Here is a 17,471-nt window from a genome sequence, read left to right as displayed (position 1 = left end):
ATTTATAGCGTCATCGTTTCACTTGAGATTAATTACATACTATATATAGAATACTGTTGCCGACGGCATACATATATATGTATATATACATGTATATTAGGAATATAACCAAAATTAGGCCTTTTCACCCTATTTAGATGGATTTTCATGAAAAGTAGCTTACATGTAAAGGGGATTTACGATTTGGATTCGAAATTTGGAAGAGGGAAATCGTGGTTCAAACAACAATGCTGCGTCTAAAGATGGAACAAAATAAATAACTTTTGCACTCTTATTACAAAGTTAACTTAATTTTATTCAGATTTTTTCAATTATTTACATATCATCAACATTTTACTTAAAATTTAGAAGACCTCTTTGATTTAACCAAGGATATATAGCTTCCACATGAGAACGGTAACGTTCATTTATAAACATTTGCTTTTTCAAAGCAACTCCGTCTTCACCGTCACTAACCATTTTCTCCAAACTTGGTTTATCACTAGGATCCAATAAAACTGCAGCCATAACACTTATAATGGTTTGTACAGCTAAAAATTATATAAATAGGAATTATATAATAATTGTTAAAGTTATAAGAAAACCTCTTACCCCAAGCTCCATATTCTAACAATTCCACATGCAGATCTTTTAGACTGGGAATACTTTTTGGATATTTTAACAATTCCAAATTAGCCTTAAGATTTTCATGATAATAACGTATAAAAAAGTCAAATTGTTGCAATTTGATTTCAAACTTAGGAGAGGATAATAAAAAGTAATATAAATCATAACAGGGTGTGCCATATTTAACCAATTGATAGTCCACAAAGTAGGTATTGATTATATGGCCCTCATCATTATGCTGGAACATAACATTATTGGTCCAACAATCACCATGATTTAAAACATTGAATTTATTCTGGTCAATTTTACTGGCATTGGCTAGGTGGGTAGTAGAGTCCTTTAAAAAGGCTTCCTAAAGTTAGATGTAGTAAAGACATTAAACATTTAACTAATAATGAATTCCACTACTTACCACTCCTTCATAATATTCCTCATTGCCCTTATATTCTTTCAGGCACTCCAGATATATCTTTACAAATGATTCACTCATTTTCTCTCTCATTTCTCTATTTTCTTCGGTGTATATAGAACGTTCATATATTTCAGGGAATTTTCCCTCGGTTTCAAACACACAAGCAGAAGCTGCATGAAATTCAGCTAGCTTCTTTAAAATTGCTTTAGTATGTTCCATATCTAAACCCTCTAGACGATCACAGTTTTTGAAACCTTTAGTGCGAAGATTTTCCAATACTATTGTCTCACATCCTGTATCTTCTTTGAGTTTATAACTTTTTGGTGCAAATACTACATCGATGCTAGCTCTTTCTTTGTAAAGTTTTTCAAATTTTGGTATAATTTCATAATATGCTGTTGTTTCTTTTTCAAATGTATTCAGTAAGGCAACGACGGCTTTGGCTTGTTCACCGTTTGGGGGAATTTTCAACATGTAGGATAGATTACGAGTGGTGTGATCTGTTTGGTAAAAGAAATTGCAGATTGTTAATAAAATGTTCTTATAAAGAGAAGTGAGGCACGATTAAAATTATTATTTGTGCTATATAATAGGTGTTTTTAAGCCCGATAGAACTTACAAAGGGGTCAAAAGAACTGTAGTATTGGCATCACTACTATATATAGCATTAAATCATAAATAGATTGACGCTTCATCAACACTACCAAGTTATCCAATTTTATCTTGAAAGTCAGACGTCGTCGATGTTTTATCGCTAAATTATGCATGGGTTAACTAATTTAAGCGCCAAGGATGGCTCTACTTGTCATACGGCGACCACAACCTAAGATTAATTTCGAAAAATGGACTGTATGCTTTGATACCTTGAGTTTCCCCGGGGTCATGTTACCTTCATAAATTTTCCCCATCTTGGTGTTATTGAATCCCTGGGAGAAGAGGTGCTACCAGTACCTCTAGTCTGCCGAGACTATAAACTGGTGATGATCAAATGTTTCTTCGGACTTTCCTTGGAATGACTTGACATGGGGTCGAACCAGAGAACCACATAATTTGGCACCACAGTAACCGGTAGCCAACAGGGCAGAGTTTCGGACTTTGTCTTTTTCTGATTATTTTAGAGGTCCCTTCCATGTACACCCTGTACATGGCGGTTGTGGTTTAATCCCAAATTCAAGGGAAGAGAATGTTGGTTTAAAGACAATAAAGTATATAATAAGTGATAAGTTCTGTGTTGTTGCCTAGACAACAGATACACCGCAGAGGAGTGACTGTGGGACTACGCATTGGGATGGATGTAAGGGTATACCTTACCCTTATAAACAGAGTGTGTCAGTTGTTTTTCTCCATGAGTATGTCGAATGAATTTGAAGTGTGCTGGGTTGAATGGTGATGGATTAAATGTAAATTATATAAGTGACACTATTTTGCTTCCTTGCCCGGGTATGTTCAGGATTTACTCTGTTCATACCAGATTTACCACAGTGTGTTCTCTGTTAGTAAGAACAAGTCATCGGCTTATTTGATGGATTCGTATTTCGGTCTACCGATTACGTCTCTAGGTCCTGTGGGACCTTTCATAGTCGCTAGCTTGAATTGAATGTCAACATTCTTCATATGATACATAACATAAGGCCAGCAAAGTCAGCAAAATGTTGCCCAAATTCAACAGAGCTTAAAAATGTCATGCCGAAATATAGATCGTAGATCTCCATATGGAATATGGTCTTTATACGATTCTAAAAAAATCTAGGCATGACCTAGACCTCCTGTCAAACTTGGATGTCTATCTGGCTCTCTATATGATAGTCAAGATTGCTCATAAGCTTTCGAAGATAATAATGTTATTATCCGTAATTACAGAACACTGTGTCATTGACACTCATGCCAGAAGACTAGCTGTTTGATATAATGACTACTGCAGAAGTTGTCACAAGAGGAAGATAAGACGGTGTCGCATCTACTATGTATTTGTTCTAAAATCTCAAAAAGCAGGTGCTTCCTTGGTGCTCCCTTTTTGTTAGGTATGGAGAAGCTTTCTTAGGTTCATGAATAACGAATCCTGATGGTTTATATCTGGAAACAAAGAGTATTATCAGACTGCACACCTCTAACCACTATGATAACACAGCAGGGACAAATTAAATCGGCCCAAGTGAGCTGCTTATTAAGCCCTCGATATCTAACCTAGACATGCCCATCAGCTTGTTAAAATTGGTATAGGGACCACTATAAATTGCTGAAATCCTACACAAATATATTGATATAGTTTATTTGGTATTAAAAATGGATCCACGATTTTAGCTCGCAAAATTATTTTTGAATATAATTGGTAATTTTGTGGTAGGCGTACGGAGGGACAGACATGGCTTAATCGCTAAAAACAAACTGATTGGAATACTTTAAGGTCTTTACCCAATATATTTCACTTTAATTACGTGTAGCGCTTAATGCGGTCGGGAGAGATTTATATATAATGATTACTTTTCTCCTATATATTTATTTTCTGCCAATTGAAATAAAATTTGGAATTTATAACCCTATTATTTGTTTGGCTACATAAACAATAGATAAAAAAATGTACCTGTAAGTTCAATGTCGATGTCTACTTTCAAAATTATCGATGCATAATTATCACCAGCACTAGTTGCTGGACTAACCGTAAACTTAAGTATTCTTTGATAATTTTCACAATCAGCACGTACGACATCCATAAATAACGATTCATTAACCCATTCTGGATAACTGTGCGATGATTGTTGAATACATTCTTTTTGTTGAGCTATTTGTAACGGCTCCGTTGTCACTGGTTCTTTTAACTTATCAGCCGCCGCAATTCTATTATCTATTTCACTGCATTATTTAGTATTAAATAAGGAAAAATAAAAACAATGTATAAAAGAAAAAATTAAAACAAATTTGCTAAAATATGTACTACTTGAAATAATTTGATATGGATTTTTAGTTTAGTAATCCTTACGTCAGATCTATTTCCATAAAACCACGATTATATAGCCATGGCAAGATTTCATTGATATATTTACGATAACGTTCATTCGAATACATGGCATTCTTAAAGTTATAACTTTCCTCTGTGTCACCAAGAAAATTTTCAAATTTAGCATTATCTGTGGGTTCTAGCAGAACAACTCCCAGCGTAAAGAAGGAGGTCATGGTAGCCATAGAACCAAAATCGAGCAATTGCATATGGAATTCTCTTAGGTTGGGAATTTCCAAGGGATAATTTAACATTTTCAAATGGCTGCTTAAGTGTTCATGATAGTAACGTATAAAATAGTCAAACTGGGAAAGTTTTATATCAATTTGTACTGAGGATATAATGAAATAGTATAAATCCAAAGCTGGCGATCCCCAGTTGCTGTTTTGGAAATCAACGAACAAAGTGTCTTCTAACTTGCCATCATCAGCATATTTGAAGAGTATGTTATTAGACCACGAATCGCCATGATTAAGGGCACAAAAGTAACCAGGTAGTAGTTTACGACTACGTAGGAACAACTCGATAAGATTGTCAAAGAAAGTTTCCTAAAAAGGGCAACAGTTGAAATCGCAAATGTGATTGAAGTAAAAATAAACTACAACTACAACTCACCATTAAATCATAATACATCTCACCATTTTCGTAAGTCTTTAAATTATCCAAAAATGGTTTCTTAAAAGCCATAAACATTTGCTGCATCATAACACGAGCGAATTCATTATCCATATCGGGAGAAAAAACTGGTGAATATGCTCCCTTCTTGGCTACACGACAAGCTGAAGCAGCATGAAATTGAGCCATTTTACGCAACACACTTAATGTGTGTTCCATATTTAGGCATTCCAAACGATTGGCATTCTTAAAGCCATTCAAACCTAGATCATCCATTAAAACATAATGTACGTTAGCATCCTCCAGATCTAACCTATGCGACTTAGGACCAAATCTAATATTGTCTACACCAGCCTGATGATACATTTCTTCTAATTCTGGTATGACATCAGTGTAGACAGTATTTTCTGTTATAAAGAAATTCATGGCCTGCATCATGTCTTTCATTTCTTTAGTATCGTGAGCCACCTTCAACATGAAGGAGAAATCTTTGCTTGTGTTATCTTCAAATTTAGCTGTCATTTTAACTCTCAACATGAGAGTGGCATAATTTTCACCAGCTGCCATGGCGGGATAAGCCTTAAAGTTAATAATATCTACGATATTAGGATGGGTTTTAAGCAAGAGTTTTTTAAAATTAGCTTCATTAACCCATGCTGGTATACGAGGATCTTGAACTTCTTTCTTCAAATCTGTGCTTTCTACTGCTGCAGTAGTTTGCACCTCCTCTTTATTGGTTTCAGTTGTTTCCTCATTTTCTTCTTTGATAATACCAGCAACTGGCAGTTCTACTTTAGGCAATGGTCTTGGATGTTTTTTGTAACTAAAGTCTTTATTTGATACCACCGGAGCTATATCATAGCTATTGGTTTTATGCTTTGAACTACGCAGACCCATGAGTATTTTTCGAAATTGCAATCTTATGTTACAAATTTAATTAGAATTGACTATAAATAACAACCTTCACGGTCCACTTTAAGTATTTAACTGAAAACAATTTATTTACAAACTAATGTTTTGTTTTATATGCACTTCAAACAAAATAATTTTTTATAATACCCTACACTACTATAAGATATTATGCGTTTGTGCTAATGTTTGTAACACCCTGAAATAATTCTTTAAAATCGTTTTTTTCTTAAAGGTAACTAGGTAATTTTTTATGAATTTCTATTAAATACTAACAATCTGTTCATATTTTACCCAAGCTCCCTTATAAACCCTACGTCAGAAAATCAGTTTCATGTTTTCGGTTTTTGAAGAAGTAAAAAGATAAGTCTTAGGCCTTTATTTTAAAGCTGACAGAATAGATTTGACATACAATATCTTATAAATAAAGTTGTCTTTCCGCTGTCTCAAAAAGGAAGTTTTTTCAGTCTTCAGTACACGATATCTGGAATCCCAGATTCGAGGGATATATTCTGAGGCAAGGTTCAGATTCAGCACAGTTCAGTCCTTTAGAAATACTTAATATTCTTTGGACTCTGGCAGGGATGTTAAAGTTGGTACAATTGTACTTTTTTTGGTACATTTTGACCTTCTAAAGTACCGTGGTACTACCGCGACTCATTTGATACAATTTAAAAATGTTTTTCCCCTCTTTTTATTGTGTCTATTTCATTGCATTTATGATGTACAAAAACCACATGCAATTTGTTTATGTTGGCCAGAGTTGTAAAAGTCTGTCTTTTGTTTTTTGTTTGCATTTACGTTTGTAGTAGTATTCGCAACAACAAACACTAGTAAATTTGACAGTTTTCGCCTTTGTGAAGAAAAAAATATTCAACTGTGCTATAGACACCACTTGTAATGAATACACCTTGATATTGAAACTTGTTTGTTTTGCTGAGCTTATTCAAATTCTGAAGTGAAAATATTTTTGTATTTTTACTTTTTATTTTTTAATTAAAACTAAAAAAACTAGTTTATTATTATATTTAGAAATGGATTTCGATGAAGCTGGGTAAGATATTATATATTACCAAGGTATTTGAAAATTAATATTATTTTTTTGTAGAACAAGCAAGCAGGCAAAACCGTACGTTGTACCATTTCGTGAGGAATGGGCAAAATTATTTCCATGGCTAGAAAAAGAAAAAGACGGAAAAGGCAAAAAATTTACTCTCTGTAGAGTTCCCATAATTGGTGGTGTTGCACACATAAAAAGACACGCCTCACGGGATGCCCACGTTAAAAACATGAATGCCACGAAAACTACCCCAAAAATTAATAATTTTTTGACCATCGCCGCTAGATGTCCTGTAGCAGAGTCGGCTAGAAAATTAGAAATAATGCTCAGTGCATTTGTAGCTGAGCATAACATTCCGTTTGCCACATTGGACCACCTCAACCACATAATAAAAAATGGTATAAACGACTCGCAAATTACTAAAAAATTTAATATATATAGACAAAAAGGTCAGCAAATCGTAACAAATCTAACTGGGCCTGAAAATACCACTTCAATTTCCAAATTTTGCCAAAATAATTACTATTCCTTAGTGATAGACGAAAGTACAGATTGCAGCATTTCTAAAAACTTAGCTATAGTTATTCGAACTTTTGATGGTCAATGCCGAGATAGATTTTTAGGAATGGTGCAGCTAGAGGACTCCACTGCAAATGGTATATATGAAAGCACCATTAAAGCGCTACGTGAAAAAAATATTCCCATTCAAAATATGGTTGGCATTACAACGGACAATTGCGCGGTCATGATGGGATCTCAAAATGGAGTTCAAATTAAATTTAAAAATTTAGTGCCTCAATTATTTTCAAATGGGTGTATTTGCCACATTTTAAATTTAGCTTCTGTGGCTGCCGCAAAACTCGGAATTCCGAACGAAATTGATAAATTTATAAGAGATATTAACTACTATTTTTGCAACAGTGCTAGTCGAAGAGTCGATTTTGTTAAATTCCAAGAATATTTCGGGGCTGATATTCACATAATATTTAAATATGCAACAACCAGATGGCTTTCTCGGCAAGAAGTCGTTGACCGGATTGTGGAACAATGGGAGCCACTACAATACTATTTTACCTTAGAAAATTTTGAGGAGGATGTCAGAAACGAAAAATTATTGTTTCTTTCATCAGGATTTAAAAATCCTTCTTTTAAATTGCATTTTTTATTTATGCAATATATACTTAAAATTATTAACATGGTTAATTTAGAAATGCAATCAGAAGATGCGCGAATTCATGTATTTTTACAAAGGCTAACTTTTTTATTCCGTCATATAGCACGTAATTTCATGAGAAAAAATGTTTTGGATGACTGTGATATATCTATCGTAGACCTTTACAAAAATCACATGCCCATTGAAGAAATTTATTGCGGAACAGAAGTGGATTTATATATTTCTACAAATAATATCAATATTGATATTGTTAAAGAAATTAAAGAAAATGCCAAACAATTTTATATCAAATTTTGCTAAGTTTTAAGAACTAAAGTCAACTTTAATAACGAAGTATTAATGTGGTTCCATAAATTTACTCCTGAAAATGTAATTTCTGGTAACACAAGTAGTATTGTACCGCTTCTAGTAAAAATGTTTCCGAATGAAATTGCTAATTTTGATTCAATTAATAATCAATTTAGAGCTTTAGCTGATGTCGAGCGACTGAAGTCGTTAAAAAATGAAAACATATGTGGTTTTTGGTCGGTAGTAGCTAATTTACAAAATGAGATGAATGTCCATATGTTTCCAGATATTTCTAGAGTCGTTGCTGGAATTTTATCCATTCCACATTCGTCTGCAAATGTGGAAAGAGTTTTTTCTTTTCAAAATATAATTAAAACTAAGGAAAGAAACAGACTACATGTGCCAACATTATCAAGTCTCATACAGACAAAAGATTGGTTAAGATCGACAAATTCATGCTGCTATGATGTAAAAATACCAAATAGTTTATTAACTAAACAAATAAGTTCCTGATTTTGATCTCATATTTTCATAAGACTTTTATGTACCTTATTTTATTCATACATATAATGTATGTTAATGTTAAGTTTTGTTTTTTATGTACAATTGAATTTTTATGTACTTTTTTATGTTTTAATAAATTTAAAAAAAAATGGTACCGCGAAGGTCCAAAAAGTACAATTTTTTTTGGAGGGTGGTACAAAATTGAAAACCCTATTTAACATCCCTGGACTCTGGGTTAAAAATTTGTCGGCCTTTAAAAACCAGTCTAGTCGTTATAAAATTTAATATCAAAATGTTTGTAATTGTTGTTATACTAAATTGCATGAAAATCGGTTCAAAATTGACCGCCTCTTTACAGCAGGTGTACGACCTCATATAGTCGGATATGACCGATTATATTATCTTACTTATTTGGTTATAGAGTCAGTGTATACTTTTTTCATTAGCGATAAGCTTTATTTAAAATTGTATATATAGTAAATACGTTTATCATTTTGATATCATTCGTTGTTTTTGTTAAATTCTAACATTTTTTTTAAACGGTTGACTAGCTCTCAACTCTCAAATTTGGACTATTCTATATTTACCTCTCTTTCTCTTTAGAGAACTGTTATCAATAAAGCCAAGAGACAAAATGTAACGTTTATAAGTAAGACTATTTTTTGTTTGTTTTTGGCAATAATTCCGAAATTTAGGCAAATTCAGATAAATTTGTATTATGAGAGGACTACAACTGACGATTTAATTTCATTTTTAATCACTAAGGAATTTCATTACTTCTAATTTGTCTTTACATATTTTGATTCATTACATGTATTTAGCTTATTGACTAGGCTAAATATACATGGTCCTAGAACCCAATAATACATACTTGAGGTATGTATAACATATACAAAATAATCTTTATAGCTGTGGGAATAAAACCGTTAACTAAAAAGTATATATGTCATTTTCAATAATATTTCGTCAGATTACTAATATTTGTTTATTAAATGTTGATAATTATTATAATTGATATTTGCCACAATCTATTGCTAAAAGTCATTTTGTTTATTAAACAATAAATAAATTAAGTTTTTTAGATAACATTAAAAAACACAAATACATATATATGTCAGTTGTGACAAGAGGGCCGCAATTCCAAAAAACTTGGAAATGACATGTACTTACTCGACATCTTACTTCTACCATCTTCAATAATCGGTTGGACTTCTTTTGACAAAAAATGTAATATAAAGTCACTACAGGAAGTTCAGCGTACATTTTCGCTAGAATATAATTGGCACCATGAGCACTAGGTTAAATAAGAATCCGAAAGGATTGAAACATCGATCATGAGAAACATTCGAGCAAATATATATAGTCATCCGCTACAGCATTAAACTCACAAGACAAAACGGGCGTGAGGTTCTATATTGAAAACTCAGAAACCGAAATATACTAACACCTTTTTAATCACAACATAAGGCAAAAGTCCGTAAAATAAGGGAATGTGTAAACTAGATCGAAAAAAATATGGCACCAACAGTTGTTTATAGCTAAATGGTAATTAGGGCGATATCAGGCGATAAGGTTCAATCTAAGACCGCATCGAACTCTAAGACAGTCGAATACGTTGAAATGTATGAAAGTATGTTTGAGGCAACGAGGGATGAATTAAAAACTTGGGTGAGATCTGATACCGTCACAACAAAAATCATAGAGTGATCCAACTAAGGGTGAAAAGCTATCACGTTCAATCTAAGACCGAATCGAACTCTAAGACAGTCAAACACCCTTCCCGATGAAACGGAAGAGCTAATGTATGCATGCAAAACCGTTTGAGGCAACGAGGGATAAATAAAAAACTTGGGTGAGATCCGATACAGACACAACAAATATCATATAGAGTGATCGAAACAAGATCGAAAAGCCTTCTGAGAATAAGAAAGTTCGACGAATGGATTCAGACGAGTGTACGGAATGCAGGGAGGACAGTTATTCTATATATATATATATCTATCTATCTATCTATCTATCTATCTATCTATCTATCTATCTATCTATCTATCTATCTATCTATCTATCTATCTATCTATCTATCTATCTATCTATCTATCTATCTATCTATCTATCTATCTATCTATCTATCTATCTATCTATCTATCTATCTATCTATCTATCTATCTATCTATCTATCTATCTATCTATCTATCTATCTATCTATCTATCTATCTATCTATCTATCTATCTATCTATCTATCTATCTATCTATCTATCTATCTATCTATCTATCTATCTATCTATCTATCTATCTATCTATCTATCTATCTATCTATCTATCTATCTAGCTATCTATCTATCTATCTATCTATCTATCTATCTATCTATCTATCTATCTACTATCTATCTATCTATCTATCTATCTATCTATCTATCTATCTATCTATCTAGCTATCTATCTATCTATCTATCTATCTATCTATCTATCTATCTATCTATCTATCTATCTATCTATCTATCTATCTATCTATCTATCTATCTATCTATCTATCTATCTATCTATCTATCTATCTATCTATCTATCTATCTATCTATCTATCTATCTATCTATCTATCTATCTATCTATCTATCTATCTATCTATCTATCTATCTATCTATCTATCTAATCTATCTATCTATCTATCTATCTATCTATCTATCTATCTATCTATCTATCTATCTATCTATCTATCTATCTATCTATCTATCTATCTATCTATCTATCTATCTATCTATCTATCTATCTATCTATCTATCTATCTCTGTTCCTCATCGAAAAACTCATGAACCTCATAGGACAAAATTTCAAATAGAAGTTTTAAATTTATCCAACAGATGGAGTCCAAGTTTTCATTTTCAATCAATTACACCTAAACCTCTAAACGGACCGGGCACCACTAGTATTTTTATAAAACGTCATAAAAAGATATGATTGTGACCACACAATAAGTATACAACCCTTCAGAAAAAAAAACCGAGACATACATAAGTGAATGACACTGCACTTTATTTTGAATTTGCCATTTTTGAGCAATTTAATAAGTGTGGCTAAATTAGGTGATATATATGTACATACATATTTACTAAAAAATTCTAATCAATAAATAGTTAATAGTTGATTTTAAATTAATATTTGTTTTTTATTCTTATCAGTATATGTATTAAACAAAAATCATTCTAAAAACCAATTCTAAGACGCTCTACATCAAGATGGAGCGAGGGCCAATTACACAGACCAAACTAATTTTTTTTAAATTTGAAACCAAAAGATTATGATATAATAACTTTTCTTTTCCAATCTGCCCTCAGAATTTCTCCATGACATCAAGTCGGGTCTTAAATTTTGGAAACTTCGTTTTTGTGTATTTTCGAAACCTTATAGAAATATGAAGATACCCTAAAGTTAAGAGTTCATTCTGAGCCGATTTATATACTTTAAAGTGTATTTCTGATAAAGTGGTATAGGGTGTATAAACAATAGTTAGTATTTTATAGACACTAAAAGTCTTATGCATAATCAAATTTTGATTTATCAATGTGTTGCGATAGAAAATTTAATTTCCTGAATACCACAATTTTATATTACATTTCCTACACATCGAAGGCTCCTCGATTATCTAACCATGGTATTAATATATTCATATGTTTTACATACAAATCATTTGTATACATTGATCTCTTAAATTCATCATTATCCTCATTGATCAAATTATCAACATTGGCATCATCACGTGATTCACAAAGTATTATTGCCATCAAGTGGTTAATAGTGGGATAAGCTAGAAATAAATAAGTAATATTTATTAAAACTACTAAATTCATTAAGAAGTATCTATAACAACCTACCCCAATAATCATGCTTTAGCAGCTCCATATGTATCTCTTTAAGACTAGGTATTTGCCCTTTATAGCTCAACAAATTTAAATGTTCCGCCAATTGCTGATGATAATAGTAAATAAAATAATCGAAATATTTTAATTTTACCTCTAAGTTCGTTGATGACAACAAAAAATAATAAAGATCTTGTGCCGGAGTACCAAAGCGGCTCATTTGAAAATCAACGAATAACGTTTCACTGAGTTGATTCTTTTCATTATATTGAAACATGATATTGTTTGTCCAACAATCACCATGATTGAGAACATTAAAGTTGTTGGTTTTCCAATCAGATTGTAATTGAAATGGATCGGGTTGAGTTTCAAAGAAGATTTTCTGAAAATAAGAAAAAAGAACTTTCTTAGAAAGAATCTGACCCAAGTTCATACACATATAGGCCTCTTTTCCGAAAATCCCTTTGATGTTCAATATTAATATCAATATTGTGATTAATTCAAATGTAAACTCACCAATTTCTTTTCTAAATATTTAAAATTTCCATATAAATCTAAATTTTCACGAAATAACTCCCCCAACTTTTTGCGATGATCTTCAAACAAATCAACATCACTGGAAAGAGATTTATCATACATTGACGACAAGGGCCCATTTTCTATAAAATAATAGGCCGAAGCAGCATGTAATTGTGCTAATTTTTTCAACACTGCTTTAGTATGTACTAAATCCAAACCCAAATGTCGATTAAAATTCTTAAAACCCTTGAGTCTTAAATCTTCTAATATGAGAACATCATCATTAATATTATACTTGGTAGGATCCAGTAAACGAGGAGCTAATTTTATCATACAACCAGCTTTTTGATAGTAGTTCTCAAATTTTCTTAAATATTTCATATAGGTGATGCGTTCTTTATCAAACAATTTCCATTCTTTTATCATAAACTGTAGCTTTTCCGGTATGGGTTTTATTTTAACCATATATGAGGTTGTGGTTGCAGTTCCATTATTTAATTCTACATTAAGAGTTATTCTCAGCATAACAGTCATAAAATTTTCACCCGTTTTAACGGCCGGTCTAACAGTAAATTCTTTTATTTTACGATAATTTGGAAAATCATTTTCCAAAAATTCTTGAAATAGTTTTTCATTTAGCCAGGGCGGTATATCTTTAAAACCGGTATTTTCTATTACTTCGTCATTATTTGTAGTCATTCTATTAAGCGTTTTAAAATAATACTGTACAGTTCTATGTCCCTAGAGTAACTAATTTTATAATTTTTTCTGAGACTTAAATAGTCGTGATTATTAAATATTTAGTTGTATAAGCAATTAATTTATTATTTTTTATATATTGTTATAAAATACTTGCTCATTTTTGTATTTACGCCTTAAATAATTGTTGTAATTTAGTTTACAATTTACAAACAAATGGACTAGTTCTATGGTAATTTTGTAAGCCGAGTGTAAAGACTTTTTATAATCTGAACTCTATACATGTAATTCCCTGAGTTATTTAACAGCTTGGTTAATTTGCCAAATATAACAGATACAATTCTAAACATATTCTCCCTATATTGAAAAATTGTTCGTATACTTAATTAACCCATTAGTGACCATATAACATACAATACCCCAATATAACTTTGTTCAAAATTTGTAGCTATATTGGCAACTTAGATATTCAAACTGCAGAAGCTATAGGTTTAAGTTCGGTCATCAGGACAAGGATCAGGAAAACAGCCAAAAAATAGCAAGGCTCTTAATTGCCACGTGGAATCTATACGAAAAGATCTATTCACCCCTCACATTTTTAAGTAACAGGCTCGGCGGTTTAGGTGTAATTGAGTGAAATTTAAAATTTCGACACCATATGTCGGACAAATTTAAAACATTACAGGAACACTTCTCACGGTCCCCGAAACATATATTTGAAATTTTGTATCAGTGTTGTAATTGCTCAGTAGATAGATAGATAGATAGATAGATAGATAGATAGATAGATAGATAGATAGATAGATAGATAGATAGATAGATAGATAGATAGATAGATAGATAGATAGATAGATAGATAGATAGATAGATAGATAGATAGATAGATAGATAGATAGATAGATAGATAGATAGATAGATAGAATAGATAGATAGATAGATAGATAGATAGATAGATAGATAGATAGATAGATAGATAGATAGATAGATAGATAGATAGATAGATAGATAGATAGATAGATAGATAGATAGATAGCTCGCTCGCTCGCTCGCTCGCTCGTCGCTCGCTCGCTCGCTCGCTCGCTCGCTCGCTCGCTCGCTCGCTCGCTCGCTCGCTCTCGCTCGCTCGCTCGCTCTCTCGCTCGCTCGCTCGCTCGCTCGCTCGCTCTCTCGCTCGCTCGCTCGCTCCGCGCTCTCGCTCTCTCGCTCGCTCGCTCGCTCCGCGCTCGCTCGCTCGCTCGCTCGCTCGCTCGCTCGCTCGCTCGCTCGCTCGCTCGCTCGCTCGCTCGCTCGCTCGCTCGCTCGCTCCTCGCTCGCTCGCTCGCTCGCTCGCTCGCTCGCTCTCGCTCGCTCCTCGCTCGCTCGCTCGCTCGCTCGCTCGCTGCTCGCTCGCTCGCTCGCTCGCTCGCTCGCTCGCTCGCTCGCTCGCTCGCTCGCTCGCTCGCTCGCTCCCTTTCGTTGCCGTTTTCTCCCGTTGCCTCCGTTTTCTCTCGCCCTCCCTCGCCCCTCCCTGCCCTTGGTCCCTCCTGTCTTCCCATTTTAATTTTATAATTGACTAGCAATATTGTCATAAAAAATTCTAGAAATTATAATATGTTGAGTTTGGGTCATAGCTGACTTGATCTCTAGAGGAAAAATAACAGTATAAATTAATATTTTTGGTTTATATCGAATTGAAGTGTATCTTTCTAATCTCACTTAAACCCCTGTTAACACCGATTAAGGGGTTAATATCCTAAAACTTACTTACACAGTAGCATTTTAAGTCATTATTTTAACACGGGGATGACATTGGAGGCAAGTACTTACCACGCTCGCTTACAAATAGGCAGTTAGGTTAGTACTTACTACAATCGCCTACAAATTGGGAGTTAAGTAGTTTTGTTTCTGAGAAAAAAATAGGCTATGTCTACTATTTTGTTTTTGTTAAAAAAAAGTTCGAACACAATATGTCAAGTAAGTAAGTACTTACACAATATATTATTTGTAAGGCATTACTTTACTCCTAAGTAATACAGTCGGTATGTTGCTGTTGAGTAAGAAGAAGTCATTACCATGTTTTTACTGGGAAAATATAGTATTTATATAAAACATACATATTGTCGTGTGTACTGGGTCCAATATATGGGCACACTTTCTAAAAATGTGTAGCAATAGCTGGTGTAGATTGTCTTATAGTAGGGTATTCCAAACAAGTGTTTCATATTTCTTTTTAAAACAATTATACAACTTTTGTTTATTAAGTAGTTAGTCTAAGTGCAAAAAAAATATAAATATAATTAAGATAACATAAAACAAAATAATACTCTAGATAATATAATGACTAATACAAAGAGGTTACCAAAAAAATTCCACTTTCTTTACTCAAAATAGCCGCGATTTTCCATCCAAGGTAAAATTTGTTGCATATGTTTGATATAACGTTCATTTGTATACATAGCGTGTTGCATATCGCTACCACTCGATTTATCACCCATCATATTATCCATAGAAATATCGTTTGTAGTTGTGGGATCCAATAAGAAAACGGGTAAAGATTTTAATATCACAGTATAGCCTGGTAAAATAGAAGGTTTAAGCATTTGCTTAATTTAATTTTCCGAAAAAATCTTACCGATAAAACTAGTTTTGTAGATCCATTTGTGAACTTCCGTTAAAGATGGCACAGCTTTAGCATAGTTTAGTATATTTAAATGTTTTACTAATTCTTGATGATAATGTTGAACAAAATAATCAAAATATTTGATTTTTATATCTAAACAAGGACATGATAGCAAAAAATATTGTAAATCCAAAGCTGGGGTAACAAAACGACCTGCCTGAAAATCCACAAATAAAGTTTCAGTTACACGATCCTTGTTATACATGTGTACAAACATTATGTTATTGGACCAACAGTCGCCATGACTGAATATATAAAAACCATCTGGATTTTGGGTACTGGTATTATCACTCTCATGAATTTGTTCAATATATTTGGTTTGATAATTGATCTAGGAATAGGGTATTCAGAATATTAAGGACTTTATTTTTTTTTTATTTTAATAAACTTACGATTTTCTCTCTTAAATGTTGTGCTTTATAAAGATGTAAATTTTCCAATAATTTAGCTTCTTGTGGCTTCTGGGACTGGGCCAACATTTTTAACATTTCCTCATTGAGCATTGGCTTCATTAGCAGCTCTGGTAAACCGCCCTTTTCAGCTATATACGTAGCAGAGGCAGCATGAAATTGTGCCAGTTTTTGTAGGGCGCATTTTGTGTGTTCCATATCGAGACCCTCTAAGCGATTCATAGTTTTAAAACCATTTACACGTATATCCTCCATTAAAATGACATCCATGCCTAAATCTTTATCGAATTTAAAAGCTTTTGGTGCAATATGTACCTTGTGACCCTGTTTCATATACATTTCTTCAAAAGCTGGCAAAAGTTCATAATAGGCAATCATTTCACGTTTAAAGGAATTTAGCATAGTGACTATAGCCATGGCTTGCGGTGACTCGGGAGGTACTTTCAACATATATTTGAGCATTTTTAGGGAACCATCTTTGAATAAATAATTGGACAATTAATATTTATTAAAATTTGTATTTTATTTATAGGTATAAAAACCTTTTAATGTTGCCTCAATTTCTATGGACCATAAGGTAGATAAATAATTTTCTCCCGCTGCAAATGCTGGTTTAGCTGAAAATGTTTGTATTTTTTCAAAATTTTCGACATTTTTTTCCAATACACTTAGAAAAAGTTCAGCGTTCAACCACTGAGGCAGGGGTATGGTTTTTGTCATTATTTAATAAAATTTCTAACACACTTGTTTAATAACCGTTTTAATGTG

The 17,471-nt window shown here is 32.8% G+C and overlaps 2 protein-coding genes across 2 annotated transcripts; both read right to left on the bottom strand.

Annotated features, from left to right (window-relative positions):
* Positions 1 to 265: 265 nt before the first annotated feature.
* LOC119607491 lies at positions 266 to 13,674 on the bottom strand. The gene is made up of 9 exons (XM_037961432.1): positions 12,933 to 13,674; positions 12,432 to 12,798; positions 12,179 to 12,364; positions 4,629 to 5,557; positions 3,996 to 4,561; positions 3,600 to 3,868; positions 1,019 to 1,518; positions 592 to 958; positions 266 to 530 (listed from the first exon to the last, which is right to left on the bottom strand). The coding sequence occupies exons 1-9, from the start codon at positions 13,632 to 13,634 to the stop codon at positions 334 to 336; spliced, it is 4,083 nt and encodes a 1,360-aa protein (XP_037817360.1). The 5' UTR covers positions 13,635 to 13,674; the 3' UTR covers positions 266 to 333.
* Positions 13,675 to 15,842: 2,168 nt separating this feature from the next.
* On the bottom strand, positions 15,843 to 17,471 carry LOC119607479. Its single transcript, XM_037961421.1, has 4 exons — positions 17,246 to 17,471; positions 16,686 to 17,179; positions 16,246 to 16,624; positions 15,843 to 16,188 (listed from the first exon to the last, which is right to left on the bottom strand). Exons 1-4 carry the CDS (start codon positions 17,421 to 17,423, stop codon positions 15,992 to 15,994), a joined length of 1,248 nt encoding a protein of 415 aa, XP_037817349.1. The 5' UTR covers positions 17,424 to 17,471; the 3' UTR covers positions 15,843 to 15,991.

This window comes from Lucilia sericata, unplaced genomic scaffold (genome assembly GCF_015586225.1).
Source record: "Lucilia sericata isolate MDLA Ls3-8-SP2 unplaced genomic scaffold, ASM1558622v1 Contig000698F_arrow, whole genome shotgun sequence".
NCBI lineage: Eukaryota > Metazoa > Arthropoda > Insecta > Diptera > Calliphoridae > Lucilia > Lucilia sericata.
This window is presented reverse-complemented; position numbering and strand designations above follow the sequence as displayed.

Excerpts from the sequence above, each read along its gene's own strand:
- LOC119607491 (XM_037961432.1), bottom strand. The coding sequence starts at position 13,634 with ATGACTACAAATAATGACGAAGTAATAGAAAATACCGGTTTTAAAGAT. Across the intron at positions 4,562-4,628 it reads AGATGTATTATGATTTAATG|GAAACTTTCTTTGACAATCT; the intron begins GTGAGTTGTAGT and ends TGCCCTTTTTAG. Across the intron at positions 531-591 it reads GTTAGAATATGGAGCTTGGG|CTGTACAAACCATTATAAGT; the intron begins GTAAGAGGTTTT and ends TATAATTTTTAG.
- LOC119607479 (XM_037961421.1), bottom strand. The coding sequence starts at position 17,423 with ATGACAAAAACCATACCCCTGCCTCAGTGGTTGAACGCTGAACTTTTT. Across the intron at positions 17,180-17,245 it reads AATTGAGGCAACATTAAAAG|ATGGTTCCCTAAAAATGCTC; the intron begins GTTTTTATACCT and ends ATTTATTCAAAG. Across the intron at positions 16,625-16,685 it reads AACATTTAAGAGAGAAAATC|ATCAATTATCAAACCAAATA; the intron begins GTAAGTTTATTA and ends CCCTATTCCTAG.